The following is a 17,493-nucleotide window of genomic DNA, read 5'->3' as shown; positions in this document are numbered from 1 at the left end:
GCACAGCCCTAGGTGCCGGTGAGAACAGGCTTCACTTAAAGGAGCTGCCTGTTCTGCTGGGACCACTGCATGGCTGGCTGGCATTAGAGAGCTGCACCCAGTGCAGAGTCTGTGTGGAAGAGACGGTTGATGGCTCCCACATGGTGGCAGTGGTCACAGAGTAACCACACTCCCTGCTTCTGTTGTCCTTCCTCCCCTGTGGAATGCTTTACGACACGTATTTTCCGAAGGAGCATCCATTGTACAAATAATCTGAGATGATTGTGACACAGAGCATACCGAGAAGATAACACCTATATCGGGCAGCAGTGATATAGGAAGATGCTGAAAGGCATCGAGCCGGGTCTCACGATCTGTGAGACCCGGTTTCTTCGGGTGAGCGGGGAGGGAGCCCTGGGCGGCCACCCACACGATTGCCAGCTCCGAAACAGAGCCAGCAGGGGCTGGGGAGCTCGGGGGCCGCGCGGCCCTCGCAAGCTCCAGTATGCCCTGCGCGAGCACGCAGGGCATACTGGGGAGATCCCTGAGCCGGGAGGCAGCTTTTTGCCTCCCAGACGGGGGTCTACCCGTGAGTAGGCGCGGCGTGAAGGCGCGCCACGCCTACTCACGATTGTAAAAAGCAGGTTTACCAAGGGTTCTAGAGCGGGTTAGCCGCTCCAGAACCACCTGGCTCGGGTACGAGCCTGGTGGTTCTGACAATCAGCAAAAATCGGGCTAGCAGAGGCTAGCCCGATTTTTTCTGATCGTCAGAATAGCCCCATCATTTCATACTGTGCAGGAGGAGGCAATGGTAAACTCCTCCTCTGTTCTACCAAAGAAAACCACATGGCTCTGTGGTCGCCAGGAGTCGACATCGACTTGACAGTACAACTTTACCATAAAATGACTTCTAATTGTTCAGACAGACATCAGATTATTTTATACACTTCTACAGCATGACTTGCAGATGGTTTCCGTTAAAAATATATACATCTTTCTCCTATTCTTATCCATTTTCTTTCTAGGAGCGTTATACTTGTCCCACTCTAACACCTCACCCAAAAGAGTCTGTCTTCGTTGCTCAGACAAACGGTAACTACCTGGCCTTGTTTTCTAGCCTGCGACCCTACAGAATCAACAAAAAAAAGAGATATGAAGGGCACAAGGTATTTTTCCTCTCTGCAAAGTCTCAATGGATTCTGCCCCATTAATATACTGTCTTATGCTGTTGATTTACAATAGGGATAAAAATTAATAGACTTTAACCCTGTTCTCTATATTTTAGTTAATTTAGCATTAAACTAAAGTGCGGGTAGTGCTTAAAATAACTGAAAGCGTTATTAGATGCTAATAGCCTTGTCACATATCCTCTGACTGCTACTAACAATGTAATGTTCTTAATGGGTCTGTCTTAATAAACACCTGGGGAAGCAATTAGAGCATTATGGTTAAAATTGACATGTTTATGACACTATTAAATTTCAGGAGGTTATAGATCATATCACATTTTCTTAATTAACATCTTGATTTATTTAAAAACAACAAAGAGTCCTGTGATACCATAAAGACCAGCAAATTTATTGCAGCATAATGTTTCAAGGACCACAGACTACTTCATCAGATGCATGGAGTGTAATCCTTTGTAGAACAGGATGTATAAATACACGGGTAGAGAGTGGGGCAAGTTACGAACAGGGGTATCAAGTGGCGCTTGTGGGATGGTGAGGAATTTACAGCAGGCATCCCTAAAACTACAAAACTCACTCAACAAAATGAAGAACTAAAAACTAGTCTGATAGGACTAGACTAATGTCTAGGGGCAATTTACTACAGGACTGATGAAGAGCGAAAAAAAGACTTTGTGTCATCTGCAGCTCCTGGCTACAACCACTCTAATGTTTCTGCCCATCCTGGACAATGAGACTTCTCTCCCTCTCAGTCTTTGGGTTGTAGACCTGCCCTTGGTTACAGAAAGTAGTGGCCAGTGCGAGTGCTGCTGGGTGGGTGTAAATTAAGTGTAAATTAATAGGTGCTTACCTCTGCTGCCACCACACCTGAAAGCTTCTCTGTGCAGTGGCGTGGCTGCCAGCACTTCCTGCAGTGGGGGATTGGCTCCCCCACTCACCTGGCCTCTGCACGTGTGGAAGTCATTTGTTAGCCACACAAATGGCCTCCTCCAAGTGAGTGGCAGAGCTGATTCCCCCGCTGCAGGAGGAGCTGGGCGCCATGCCACTGCTCAGAGCAGCTTTCAGGTAGCGGAGGTCAGCTCTTACTAATTTACGCTTAAAGGTGCCTCTCGCTGGCCGCTACTGATTACAGACAGGCCCCTAAACTTAAATGGCTACTAACCAGCAGCAACCAACTGTACATCAGACCCCAAACAGGGACGAGGCTCTTCCACAAACCTCAATGCCATTTTTGTTGCTGTATAGACTCAGCAACAGTGTTAACAGGACTCGATAGTGTCAGCTCTGTTATCAAGGGCTCATTCTTTCACTCCTCTTCCAACCGTGATGTATGATTGTTAGCTGCCAACAGTGCTCATCTGCTTTCTACATAGGTTGGTCTCTACACCAAATGGGCACAAACTTGACACTGAAATGGCAACATTCAGAAACCGGTGGGAGAACATTTTAACCTTCCAGGACACTCTCCAGAAGATTGTAAAGTGACAATTCTTCAACTGAAAGATTTCAAAGGGAGACTAGAGTGAGGGTCAGAACGTATAAGGGGAATTGCTATCATCCCTGCAGGCCTTAATCAAAACAATAGTTTTGGTTTTTATCACATCAGTTAATTAAATTAGCATTGCTACTGCTTTTATAAATTGCCACCATGTTTATCTTGTATACTTCTTAAGCTAGTCACAAGACTAGACCCACTGCATTCTTGACATATATTCCTGATTTAAATTTTTCTCTCTGTGGGCTGGTTCACACATCCTGCCGAACCTACCCTCACTCTCAGTTATCTAGATGTCCATGATCATGTGAACCCACACCAAGGCAGGAACCTGAGGCTCCAGCCAAGGGGTGGCTCAACTCAGCTACTTCCAGCAAACCAAGATATGTGAGCATCAGTTCCCTCCATGCCTCGGGCTGGGGGAACCTCAGATTCCACATGATGTGTGAACCCCTGCCTACATATATTTCAGTATTGACATCTGTCTACCTATAGATATCTATACACGTGTATAGATATTTTATGACTTTATCTACCCCCAGCACAGTACCTCCAGTGACTGTTGCTGGTGTCTATCTTATGTTTCTTTTTAGATTGTGAGCCCTTAGGGGACAGGGATCCATCTTATTTATGTAGCTGTGTAAACTGCCCTGAGCCATTTCTGGAAGGGCAGTATAGAAATCAAAATAATAATAATAATAATAATAATAATAATAATAATAATAATAATAGTAAAGCATTGGTAGTGCCCCTTCCACTGGGCACTACCTTGACAAGGTGGAGGGGCTTGTGAGCTTTGAGGATGCAGAGGGCTGTGCTGGAGGGCCACCCAGACAGGCCTCTGCTGAGAAGTCAGACTAAATGTGCCTACTAATCACATAACCATGGTGAGAACAAGAAAAACAAATTCTATACCAGATCGGTCGTTGCCCGGGTCAACAAGGGCCGAGTTGAGTGCTAGAGTACCTGGGCACTTGTCGAAAAATTGGTTACAAGACTCAGGATCTTCAGCTGAGCAACCAGGGCTGGAGACTGTAGAGCTACTGGAAGAACAACTCAGTGTTGAAAGTATACTGTTGAAAAAAATCGAGAAATTATTATTTGGTACTTTAAATCAAACCCGTTGAAACGTGGATTCCAGAAAAGAATGTATGAGATTTTGAGACAAAAACATCCAAACTCGGAAATTACGGAACTTAGATTAGCAGATCAACGTCAATTTATAATGCGAAAGAAAGTATTTACTGATGTGGAATTGGATGAACTCCAGCAAAATATCAAGAGTGAAGATATCGACCATGAACTGCCAAGAAATTCTTCAGCAGATCCAGCAGATTTTCCAGCAGAATACAAAGAAAGAAGTGAAACACCTCCGTTGATTGTGCCATATTCTCAAGATTATCAGCTAACTGAGATGCAAAAAGAACTGAAAGGAAAAATTGTTGAACATATGAAAGTCAGAAAAGAGCATAAAAGACTGCCTGTAGTGAAGCTGGTGTCCAAAAAAAATCTGGCACAAGCATTAAATGACCTGAACAAAGCTGTAGCCGAGATTAAGACTGAGATTTTCAGGAAACAAACCAGCTCATGTACAGTGCGGCAGCAGTGATCATACAAGAGCTTGGATATGAACTTAACAAGCCAAAGATACAACAAAAGAAAAAACCAAAATGGAAGGTTAGATTGGAAAGTAAGATCAGTAATTTAAGAGCAGATGCCAGCAAATTGAAGGACATGAAAGAGAAAAAGCTTAAGAATGAAAATATCAAGGAATACTTAGTAGAGAAGTACCACTTGGATACCAGGAAGATCAAAGAAGCCCTCAAAATTGTGAAACAGCAAATTACAGCAATAATGAATAATGAATAATGAAGAAGATCAGCCAATAAGATGCTTGTGTACTGCAGTACCAACAAAATTTCCTTTTCTATTCAAATCAATGTTGGTTTTATCAGAGTGTTAATGGAGAAAAATTGGATAACATTGTGCAACCGGAGAAGGAACAGCTACTTGGGTTTTGGAGAAACTTTTGGGACAACCTCGTTGATTACAAGAACAATGCAGAATGCATAAAAAAGGTTGAGGGGAAATTGGATGGAACCAAAATGGATGACTTGATAATAATACCCCAACTGGTTGAAAACCGAGCAAAAAAGATTAAGAATTGGACAGCACCAGGAATGGATGAAGTACATGGCTTTTGGCTCAAACATCTGACCAGCTTACATAAAAGATTAGCCAAGCAATTGAATGATATACTGGAAGGTGGAGAACTTGATGAATGGATGACAACTGGCAAGGCTTGTCTTCTTCTGAAAGACTATGAAAAAAGTGCAGTACCAATTAACTATAGGCCAATAACTTGCCTTCCAACAATGTTCAAGCTCATGACAGCAATTGTAGCAGATGCCGTGCAAGACCACCTAGAAAGAAACAGTTTGTTACCAATGGAATAGAAGGGAAACCGTCGGAAAACAAGAGCCACAAAAGATCAGCTTCTTATTGACAAAATGGTTTTGGAAAATTGTAAATGAAGGAAGATAAATCTAAATGTAGCTTGGATTGACTATAAGAAAGCGTTCAACTCATTACCACATAACTGCATTTTAAAATGCCTGGATATGACTGAAGTGAATGATAACATTAAACATTTTGTAAAAAAAGGCAATGAACACATGGAAGACTCATTTGCTAGTAAATGGAGAAGAAGTGGGAGAAGTTAACAGCCAGAGAGGAATATTTCAAGGAGACTCATTGTCACCTTTACTTTTTGTAATCTCCCTAATTCCTCTATCCATTATCTTGAACAAAACAAACCATGGATACCAGACTTCAAAAACATCAGTTAAGCTTTCCCACCTTCTTTTTGTGGACAATCTAAAGCTTTATGGAAAGTCACCATCTGAAATTGAGTCATTACTCAGTACGGTTAGAATTTATAGCCGTGATATCGCAATGGAGTTTGGACTGGAAAAATTTGCTATACTGGCAATAAATCAAGGAAAATTGACTAGTGAAGGAATTGAGATACCAAACGGAAACAACATAAAGAGTCTGTCACCTGAGGGAAGTTATAAGTATTTGGGCATTCTCCAAAGTGACAAGTTCAAGCATGCTGAAGTGAAGACCAAAGTTAGTAAGGAATATATCAGGCGAGTAAGAAAGACACTGAAGTCCAAACTTAATGGTGGTAACACTATCAAAGCAATCAACACATGAGCAATTCCTGTAATCTGATATACAGCAGGTATTGTTGATTGGACACAAGCAGAATTGGATGCGCTGGATCAGAAAACCAGGAAAATGATGACCATCAATCATGCCCTGCACCCAAGAAGTGATGTTGATACGCTATACCTGCCAAGAAATGAAGGTGGACATGGAATGTTGCAAGTCAGATAGTCTGTTGAAGAAGAAAAACGAGCATAGGCAGAATACATCAGTGAAAGCCAAGAAGAAATTCTACAGGAAGTGAGTAAGACAGGACTGTTGAAAATAAAGGAATCAAAGGATGAATACAAAAAACAGCAGATGAGGGATCGACAAGAAAAATGACACAACAAACCATTGCACAGTCAGTTATTTAATGACATACAATCAAAAGTCAACAATAGCACAACATGGCAGTGGTTAAAGAAGGGGACACTGAAGAAAGAAATGGAAGGTCTCATTTTTTGCAGCCCAGAAACAATCACTACAAATAAATGTTATAAAAGCAAAAATTGATAAGACCCAGAAAGAGAGTAAGTGTCAGTTATGCAAGGAAGCGGATGAGATGGTTGAGCACCTTTTATGTTTCTGTAAGAAAATCACACAGACTGATTATAAGGAAAGACACAATAAAGTTGCTGTGATGATCCAGTGGAACCTTTGTAAGAATTACAAATTGCCAGCAAGCAAGAATTGGTGGAATCATCCAATTGAGAAAGTCACAGAAAATGAGTAGGCAAAAATCCTTTGAGATTTTCGAATACAAACTGATAGGCATTTAGCGCATAATACAGTCCCCTGCTAACTTGGTAAAGAGACATCTTTTAACGTGGTGATTCTCTTTATTTAGCAGGGGGAGAGTAACTGGCCCTATTCACCCCCAGCACAGTACCTCCAGTGACTGTTGCTGGTGTCTATCTGATATTGCTTTTTAGATTGTGAGCCCATTGGAGATAGATGAGTTGGTGAAAAACAACTGGAGAAAACAACTAAACACAGGGACCTTCAGATTGGAATTGAGCTGAAAACAGTAGTGGTGCCAATAGTTGTTGGTGCCCTTGGTGCAGTACCAAAAGAACTTGAACACCATCTTGACACCTTGGGCATCAATAAAATCACAACACATCAGCTGCAGAAGGCCACACTACTCAGGACAATACGAATACTATGACACTATCTTTAATTTCTCTTTAGTTATCATAGACCCTTGGAAAGGGCCTGATAATTCAAGTACCAAATCCAGTCAATAACATCTGGTAGACTGTGTGTAAATAGCAGAATAATAAAATAATAACAACAACACACAACATTCACACCCCTGCCTACAGAAGATTACATTTCATGCATCTGATGAAGTGGACTGGAGGCCATGAAAGCTTGTTTGTCTATCTATTAAAAGATTGAATATACTGCCCAATCCACAGACTCAGGGCGGTGTACAAAACAAGAATAGCATCCGAGATTTTTAAAAATAAAGGGCAAATGCCTGGCGGAAAATAAATGTCTTCAATAAGGTTTTAAAGGCTGAAAGGGAGCTGTGAGATCAAATCTGGTGGGGGCGGGGGGAGAGAAGAGAATTCCAAAGTGAAGGGGCAGCCACAGAAAAAGCCCTTCCACGGGCCCTAGTACTATGGACTCTGAGACCAGGGACTGAAAGAAGGGCAACCTGAGAAGATCTCACAGGACAGGACTGGCCAGGAGAGGTGGTCCTGATGGTAAACAGGTGCTAAGTCCTGAAGGGCTTTAAAGGTAAGAACCAGCACTATGCTATAATAAATCTGTTAAGTCATTACATTGTCACCAAGCACTTTGTTGCCACAGACTAAACACAGTTACCCCTCTGGAATTTTATATATACTCTCTTTGCTCTTGCAGGTTGAAGGATTTGCAGTAGGCTGTGAGTTTTCTCCAGATGGAATGCTTCTGGCGACCGGAAGTTCAGAAGGCAAAGTGTTTTTCTATAACTATAGTACTGCTCGAATCATTCGGACATTGTCTGCACATAGTCAAGCCTGTGTGAGTGCAACTTTTCATCCAGTTCTGCCGTCGCTCTTTGCTACATGTGACTGGGGAGGAGAAATCAAGATTTGGCAGTAAAAAGATTTTTATGCAGCACTGTCTCCATAAAAGTTAGCCAGCTTGCTGACTTTCCAGCTGTCCTATTTTGCAAACTTATGAAAGGTTTATTTTAAATTTTCTGGGAAGGGGTGAGAGACTTGGGTTTGGGACACTGGGTTTTTCTTCCCTTCTCTCCTCACCTATGTTCCCTGTAGCAGGGATTCCCAGACATTGTTGACTACAATTCCCATCATCCCCAACTGTAGTGGTCTTTGGCTGGAGATCATGGGAGTTGTAGTCAATAATGCCTGGGAATCCATGCAACAGGGAATACTGCTCCTCACCCAGGTGTCTCACTCTCAGGGCTCCTTTGTTTGGCAGTTTACCCCGAGCCGTGATTTTTTTTGGACTACAACACCCATAATGCCCATCCACAGTGGTCAGTAGTCAGGGAATATGGATGTTGTAGGCCAACATCTGCAGGAGGAACGGAATCATGCAGCCGTGAGTAAGGATAAGAGGTCCCTTGGGATTCGCTTGCAGTCCCCAAATTGCTCAATCCATCCAGATGACTCTGGGATACACTACAATCAAGTGTTATTCCAGTGGGTTCACAGTCACTTGGGCTGCTCTGGGAACACAGAGGTCTGGATCATTTTAAGCTTGGCTAAATCTACCCTTTGGCTTTTGGATTACATGTAAAATAGGTTGCGCTGCTTAGCGAAATCTGCACTTTGGCCCATCTCACTGCAATTTGCATACTATTGGCTTACCTTTCTACTACCCATTGGAAGTAGAAAGTACTACTGCAAGAGTTCCCATCTAATTTGAGTGTTTGGCTGGGTCACAATAGAACGCCTAGCATCATGACTGACGCAATTATGGAGGCGTTTCTGGTGGAGGAAACATATGAAATAGGTTGGAAGACACCTTAGGGCGCAGGGCTGTCTCTCTCTGGAATCTGATGTAATATATTGTTGTCCATGCCACTTGCCTCTGTTTGATGTCAACCTGTATATTTATAAATAAACCATATCACAAAGACACCATAAGTCTCCAGTAATCTCTCCTCCAGAGGGATCCAGGATCTGAGTAGCACAGCACTCAGATAGCACAGCGCTCTTGACCTCACTGCTCAGGGAAGTGGGGTGTGTGAGTCATATCACCAGAACAGCTCATCATCCTGGAAAAAAGCAATTGATGTGAAATCCTGAAACAGTATTTTATTTATTTTAAAGTTGTATATTTAGTTATTTGATTTATGCCTGCCTTGGAGCTGAATGGTCATAAAGGCAGCTTGCAGTGGATGACACTAATAATATTTTTAACAAACAAACCCACATTACACTTGCTTACATTGAACCACATTTGCCATTTTGTTGCCCATTCACCCAGTTTGGAGAGAGCCTTTTGGAGCTCTTCACAATCTGTTTTGGATTTCACCAAACCTATCTCTCTGTGCCCCTAACAATCTAATCACCCACTACTAGGTGGCCTTCAACTTCCAGAGGAGTGTCCTGTGTTCAAGAGGATGTGGGTGCATCTCTCAAGAAAGGGGTCCCTTCTAAGGGAGCACTCCCCTTTTCCCAAGACTGATGTCCTCCTTCCCTGAGAGCTTCGTTCTCCATAATTGCAGAGGAGCTGTCATCCTGTTGGCACTCTATCTTCATAACTGCTTTTATTGGCTATTTAGAATATATAGTGCTTGTTTACTTGGAATTTAGGTCTTAGATGCATTTGTCAGGTTTTAAGCTCTCTCCTCCAAAAAAATTGCAAAAGTGGGATAGTACTTATCTTCTCCCTTTTCAGGTTGTCTCCTTTGTGAAAAAGGGGGACCACTTGTGCACCTCCCTGTGCACAAACTGCTAAACTCCACACAAAACTCCTTTGATATCTGTTAGCAAACTCTTGTTCGCAAAGATCTGGGTAGCAAAATTCCCCTGATCTGTGTCTTGTCTTATTGAAAGCTGCTTCCAAACTGAACCATCTCAGGAATGTGGCCCCTCCCACAAGCTGTGTTATTCACCTGCAGCTAATCCCCACCTACTTTCTCTCTATGTACAACTGAAACTGCCCTTTCAAAAACAAACCCCTAGCCAGCCAGGAAATAAACCCAAGAAGAGATTAGGTCTAACCAATTTACCTTGTCTCTCTTCTCCCCCTCCCCGCCTTGTTTTCTTGATGCTTGATTTATTTGTTTATCTGGGACCTTCTGCATGTTAATGAATTCATGTTAATGAATTCTGTGTTCAAAGTGGTTTATTTTATTCATCCATTCATTATATTTATATGCCACCTGATATGTGTTTATCTTGGCAGTGTACACAATTTAAAACACAGCAAATATAAAACAAATTTAAACAATTTTATTTACTACTCATTTTTTTTATTTTTACATTTATATTCTGCTCTTCCTCCAAGGAGCCCATAACAGTGTACATAGTTAAGTTTCTCCTCACAACGACCCTGTGAGGTAGATTATGGTGAGAGAGAAGTGACTGGCCCAGGGTCACCCAACAAGTATCATGGCTGAATGGGAATTTGAACTCGGGTCTCCCTGGTCCTAGTCCAACACTTTAACCACTACACCACTATGGGTCACACAGAATAAAAAAAGTTAAAACAATTTCATGGCATAAAAACAATTAAAAAGTTTACCATTAATTTCATTTAAAAGCCTAAGAAAACAGGTGTGTCTTGAGGTTCTTTAAAAAGCAATCAGAGATGGTGATGCTCTTATTTTGACAGGAAGCATATTCCAACACCTTGGGACAGCCACAGAGAAGACCCAGTCCCAAGTCGCCACCAAAAAGAATATGAAAAAGATTCACTCAGAAAAAGAACAAGAAGATGGTTCGTTGTCCCCAAAAGGCTCACAGTTTTAAAAAGGAACACAAAGTAGATACCAGCAACAGCTGCTGGAGTGATACTGTGCTGGGACTGAACAGAGATAGTTGCTCTCCTTCTGCTACATATAAAGAGAATTATGATTTTGAAAGATGCCTCTTTGCCCAGTTAGCTGGGTTTCCAATATCTTAGGACAGGTTTGTCCTGCCCAGTTTTCAGCATCCCAGGACACGGTTCCACATGCATGCTTCTCACTCATGGAATGCAGCATCAACTGATCAACTTGCATGTATGAATCAGGTATCATAGAGTTGCCAGATCCTTGCCCAAGGACAGCTCAATATCTATGCTGTTGAAAAAGGATGCATCTGCTCCATCTTCCATCTTATTCCTCCTCCTCCTGCTCCTGTCATGTCTAGTATAATTTTGCCTCCCAGAAGGCTGGGGAGGAGAGTGAGTATGAGAAGATTCAGTGGCAGGATGGGGCAGCAAGTGAAAACAAAAGAAACACCCTGTTGGAGCAGATCAACGTTCTATCTGGTTCTGCATCTTGCTTCCACAATGGCGAACCAGATAGTTGAAAGTGTGTTGTGACCTGAGGTCTTGAAAAGTCTAGGCACCATCTGTAGGCGAGGACCTGGAAATCCTAGCCCTTGCAGTCAAAGCAAATATTGCCGAATGTCACCTCCAACACAATATTTTCAATTGAAACAGTTCACAGAAGGAGCGGAGAGTCAGTCTGGTGCAATGTTTCCTAACAGGTGTGCCATGACACAACCGTGTGCTGTGGGGCGTTGGCCCGTGTGCCGTGCTGACTCACTCCAAGTCGGTTCCAAAAGTGGGGAGTTCATCTGTTCACTCACAAATGCCAGTTGGGCAAACACTTTTTGAAAACCAAGCTATAGAATCGAAAACCTTTGTGTTGGCCGCAAAGATTAAACTCCCTGCTTTTGGAGCTGCTCTGCTCCCTTATGCACTGGAAGGGACATGTCCTTCCTGGTGTATTATGGGATGAGCAGTCAGCTTTGGGGGTGGGGATGCAAAGGGCAGCTACAAATAAGAATAGAGATTGTATAAGAATAAAGAGGAGGCAGAAAATGGGGGGGAAAGTAAATGAAAAGTATGTGCCAGCTTTGTTGCTACAAAAAAAATTGTGTCTGAGTTGGGCAGGGTGTCCCCCCACCCCCCTCATTTTTTACAAGTATGCCTTGGGAGGAAAAAAGTTTTGAAAACACTGCTTTAGTGATCAACCTACACAACTGAATCAAAATTGTGCTTTATATACATTAAAATGTTTCTGTTCTTGCATGAAGGATGTGATTTATGGAACTGATTTTATCCAGGGAAGTATCCTAGTAGTACACAGTATTTCATAAATTAATGATAGCTGATCTTTGAGACATGTTTCCTTCATAATCCGAGCTGATTTAATTGTCCCTGACCAAACAGCAACATTTCATTACTACAGTTAATAGTACTCCATTTATAACAGCTCGAGTAGGTTGTGAGTCTATTAAATGTTGCAGTAATTGCCGATCAGTCTGGTAATCTGAACTCAGAGATATTGCAGAAACAGTATTTTAGCACTGGAAAAGGAGCATTGGTCACTCACCATGAAGGCTTCTTCTGGCTGGTGTTGAGGACATCTCACGTGGGTTATCCTCCCTGCATGCGCCAGTGGGCAGGACAAACCAATTAAGGAAAGCCTTTAAGAGGCAAGATTGGATAGCCCCTCCCAGTTCTGTTTGGACAAGCCAAGCTTCTAGAAGATAAGTCAGAGTGAGAAAACACAAAACACATCATGCAAATGTTACAGAGTGGAAGAGAAGTAAATGCAAAGAAAAGACACAGAACGCTTACCAGTAGCCATGGGGGCCCAAGGGTGGGTCGAGATGTCCTTAACACCAGCAGCCAGAAGAAGCCTTCACGGTGAGTGACCAATGCTCCTTTTTTGGCTGCTGGGTGAGGACATCTCACATGGGACATGCCACAGCTAAGAGACCCCGGGCAGGAGCGTCCTTGGCTACTGGGGTGGAAGGACCTGTTGTAGAATGCATCTGCTGAATGTGGCCTGGGCTGAGTTGAAGAGGTACAGTTTATAATGTCTTGTGAACTTGGAAGGAGAGGAGCACGTAGCTGCTCTGCAGATTTTGTCTAGGGGTGCATTTGTAGAGAAAGCTGCTGATGTGGCTGCTGAGTGAGTTGAATGAGCAGTGACCCTGAGGGGTGTAGGCAGGTGTTGAACCTCATACACTAAGGCAATGCAGGCTTTGATCCTATAGGCCAGAGTTGCAGAGGAGACTTGCTGACCCATAAAGGCAGAGAGAAAAGAGACGAAGAGCGCATCCATTGACCTGAGGGAGGATGTCCTGGAGAGGTATACTTTTAGGCAATGGTGAATATCAAGCTTGTGCCACGGCTTTTCCTTGGCAGCTGTCGGCCTAGGGCAGAAAGTGGGAAGGACCACATCCTGTGATCTGTGGAAGATGGATGCAACCTTTGGCAGTATGCATTGGGTCAGGGATCAGATGCACAGAGTCCTGAGAGAAGATGCAGTACTGAGGGTGAGAAAAAAGCGCTCTGAATTCAGAGATCCTCCTTGCTGAGGTAATGGCCATGAGGAAGATGAGTTTGAAGGAGAGTACACATAGTGGGATATACTTTATGGGCATGAAGAGAGGTGTGTGTAGGACTCGGAGTGCCTTATGAAAGTCCCAGGATGGAAATCTGTGGACCACTGCGGGGAAAGATAACTTTGTTCCCCTCAAGAATCGCCGAAGTTTAGGATGATTCTGGATACTTTTTCTGTTTGATGGTACCAGTAGGGTGACTAGGGCAACTATGTGGTGTTTGATGGTATTGGCTTTGAGTCCCTTATTCAGCCTTTCCTGAAGGAAAAGGAGGAGTTGGGAGATTCCACTGGTTTATGGTGGAAACTGGTGCTGGCAGCACCACCGGAGGACGGTCCTCCATGTGGTCTGATAAATCTGGTTGGTTGATGCCCTCCTGGATGCTAGGAAAGTGTCCATGATTCTGGGAGTGTAACCATGTCGCTTCAGGAGGTTGCGCTCAGTCGCCAGGTGGGAAGCTTGATTGTGGTGAACCACTGGGCCCTGACTGAGATGATCTGGTGGAACAGGAAGGAACCAAGGACCTTCCACGGTGAGGTGAAGAATTTATGAAAACCAAGGGCACTGTGGCCAAAAAGGAGCCACAAGGATGACGTCTACTTATAAGAGCTGAATGCGATGTAGGAGTCAGCTGAGAAGTGGTACTGGCAGGGAAGTGTATAGGAGTTCCTTTAGCCAGGATGTCGACATGGCATCCACTGCTTCCACCCCGTCACACAGGAAGTGGGAAAATAACCTTGGTAGCTAGGAATTCATCTAAGATGCAAAAAGGCCCACCTTCAGGCGACCCAGTTGAAGGGTTAACTACTGAAACACCTGAGGATTGACTCTCCATTCTGCTGGGTGAAGTTCTTGCCTGCTCAGCCAATCTGCCTGGGTGTTCAGGGAGCCGCTGACATGGTGGGCCAGGAGAGAGGTGACATGATGCTCCGCCCAGGAAAAGAGTAGGACCGCTTCTTTGTGTAGGGATTGGGAGCGGGTCCCGTGTCCCCCCGCTGGTTGATGTGGGCTTTGGCCGTGGTGTTGTCAGTGCAAATGAGAATGTGATGGTGGCATATCTTGTCGTGGAAGGCTAGGAGGGCCAGGCAGATGGCTCAGAGCTCCAGCCAGTTGATGTTGTGCCTGACCTCCTGTTGAGTCCATTTCCCCTGGGCCGAATGGTTCTGTGCCCCCCAATTGGATAGGCTGACATCCGTGGTGATGATGGTGCGGGGCGGGTCCAGGAAGGGATGGCCTCAGGTCAGATGAGAAGCTTGAAGCCACCAGAGCAAAGAATCTCTGACTGATGGGGTAAGCTGCAGCCTGGTGTGTTGCCTCTGGGCAACAGATGTTTGGTGAGGGAAGACAAACTACTGCAATAGACAAAGGTAGAAGCATGCCCAGGGGGCTGCTTCTGGGGAGGAGACCATGAGGCCCAGGAGCTGAGCCCAGGAGCTGAGGGTGAGAACTGGTACTGCCTTGGGAGTCAATACCTGGTGGATGAGTGAGTGTAGCTTGTCTATCCAATCCTGAGGAAGAAAAAGATGATCACTGATGGTATCTATGACAACTCCCAGGTGCATCTCTTACAACTTTTTAAAAGCCAGACAAGATGCATTTGTTCACCCAGGGTTTTAAATAGATATTGTTTTAATTGTGTCTTAATAGTTTTAACGTTTTCAATTTTAATAGTTGAAATATTTTAATCTTTTTATTGGTTATTTATTGTTTTGTTGTAAACTGCCCAGGGAACTTGCATTTTGGGCAGTATAAAAATGTGTTAAATAAAAATAATAAATAAATAAATATTTGGTTGGAGGGAACTGGGTTGCTCTTGGCTATGTTCACTAGGAAGCCATGAGTGGCTAGAATATATAGAGCAGTGTTGAGGTCCCTCTCAGCCGACACCAGGGATGGAGACTGGATGAGGAGAATCTAGATAAGCTAACACCTGGATATTCTGTAGACACATGTGAGCTACCAGGGGAGCAAAGGTCTTTTCAAATATACGTGATGCCGAGGATAGGCCGAAGGGGAGGGCTGTATACTGATAGTGCAGGCCATTGTAAGAGAAGCAGAGCAAGTGGCGATGGTCCTGGAGAATGGGGACATGCAAGTAGGGTTCTGTGAGGTCTACAGAGGCCAAGATGTCCCTGTGATGCAGCACTTCTGAGATGGAGCGAATGGTTTCCATACGAAACTTTCTGCGTTTGACTAGCTTGTTTAGAAACTTGAGGTCCAGGATGGCCCGGAGGGAGCCATCTTTTTTGGGCATGGTAATCAAGATGGAGTAAATGCCCAGCTGGAACTCTTTCTATTGCAGAGATGTTGAGCAGGTGTTTGATTGCCTCTAGCAAGGGTGAGTGTTTTTGTGGAGACCTGGACCGAGGAGTGGGCAGAAAGCGATCCCTTCGGGGGAGCAGTCAACTCGATCTTGCAACCGTGGAGGATGGTGTCTAGGACCCACTTGTCTGAAATGGAGGCTTCCCAAGCGTGAAAGAAGTGAGCTAGATGACCCCCTAGGTGCTGGGGCTGTGAGTCAGAAGGCCTGGCGGGTTTCTCTTGCCGTCCGAACTGCTGCTTTGGAACGGTGTTTCTTGGGTTGAAACGTGGTCTGTCTCATTGTGGATGTGGCTGTCTGGAGTCTCTGTCCCGAGGTCTGAAATTGGGACGAAAGGAACAAAATGGCTGAAAAGGCTTTCGTGTAGTGCACCTTTCGTCCTTGCAAGTAGAAGATAGAAGTGCCTTCTTTTTGTCCTTGGTTTCAACTAAGACCTCTTCATCACCAAACAACTTGGAAGCAGAGAATGGGACCGCCACTAGGTTCGCCCAAGAAGTAGGGTCCACTTGCCAGTGCTGAAGCCACAAGGTTCGTCTGGCCATAATGTTGGTTGCCGTAGTGTGGGCAGCGAACCGGACGCAGTCTAGGGTAGAGTCTGCTATGAATGCTTTGGCCTTCTGGATCTTAAGAATAATCTGCCTCTGTCTTGGTGGGTCCAGGGGTGGAGATTGGAGCAGCTCGTCTGTCCAAATGAGTGCCACTCTGGATACGATGGAGGCAGTGGTTGAGGCTCTGATGCAGATTGAGATGGCATCGGTGTTCTTCCTGAGTTGGGCCTCCAGCATCTTTTTGGTGGGGTCCTTCAGGGAAGATTCCCCATCCCTGGTCAGTATTGCTCCTGAGGTCAGAGTGGCAACGGGGACATCGACCAGGGGGTCGGAGTTTGAAACAAAGCGGCTGCCGAGAGAACGAAACTGCACTGTTTAGTCACAATTCAGGCAGTCTTTTTCTGTGTAGAGGGTTCCTGTCACTCCTGTTTTACCACCTCAGAAAATGTTTCAGGGAAGGGCAACAAGAGATCATTGGATGAGGAAGTAGGGAGCACTAGGGACTCCATGGAGGGAGCATTGGTGTCTTTAGGCACCTCTTATTGCAAGCCAAGGGTATGTAAGGCTTTGAGCAACAGCTGGGAGAAGCCAGCAGCAGGCAATTGTCTACATGAGTGGGCGGAAGGTTCAACCTGCTGGCAAGCAGACCATTCTCCCTCTTCCCTCAAATCCCGGTCATTTATAGGATTGGCCAGGATGTCACTGGGGGTGCCTCGAGGGCTGGAGGTGATGGTTGAGGGGCCTGAAAGGGTCTGCTGGATGGCCAGGGTGAGGACCTGGGGATTCATAGTTGGAAATATCTGAAGAATGGTTGGAAACTCTCTTGTGTTTAAGATCTTTTGTGCTTATGACTCTTTTTTATTTTTTAGGGGGGCTTTCAGAAGTGTCTGAGGAGGAAGATGAAGAAGGGTCTGGCTCAGAAGAGGCAGAGTTGGACTCATCCCTAGGCCTATGGCACTTTTTGTCAGGCTGCTGAGGTTTAGACTGCTCCAGGGAGGAGTGGATGGTCTCCACAAACCAGACCTAGGCATATCCTTGGGATGGGAGGGGGCTGCCTGGCTCTGAGGGGGGCAACTGTGGATCTTGCGGAGGGTTTGGCAGAAGTGGACGCTAAGGACCAGATGGCCCTGGACTTACTGGTCCTCATGGTGATGGGTCGACCAGAGCTGCAACAACTCCAGTGCATCTATCCACAGGAAGGGCCGGAGTGGATGGAGGA

The 17,493-nt window shown here is 44.7% G+C and overlaps 1 protein-coding gene across 5 annotated transcripts in view; it reads left to right on the top strand.

The window, feature by feature from the left end:
- WDR25 (WD repeat domain 25) overlaps positions 1-8,975 on the top strand; it is a 190,724-nt gene extending 181,749 nt beyond the window's left edge. For all 5 annotated transcript variants that reach the window (XM_053275173.1, XM_053275181.1, XM_053275145.1 and 2 more), the window contains 2 exons: positions 1,005-1,145; positions 7,747-8,975. In XM_053275173.1, the coding sequence (XP_053131148.1) occupies positions 1,005-1,145; positions 7,747-7,968 (363 nt within the window). In that variant the 3' untranslated portion in view covers positions 7,969-8,975. The remainder of the gene's footprint in view (positions 1-1,004; positions 1,146-7,746) is intronic.
- Positions 8,976-17,493: the final 8,518 nt, after the last annotated feature.

The sequence above is a fragment of the Hemicordylus capensis genome, chromosome 1, assembly GCF_027244095.1.
Source record: "Hemicordylus capensis ecotype Gifberg chromosome 1, rHemCap1.1.pri, whole genome shotgun sequence".
NCBI classification, from domain to species: domain Eukaryota; kingdom Metazoa; phylum Chordata; class Lepidosauria; order Squamata; family Cordylidae; genus Hemicordylus; species Hemicordylus capensis.
Note: the sequence above shows the minus strand (reverse complement) of the source record. Positions and strands in the feature narration are given on the sequence as shown.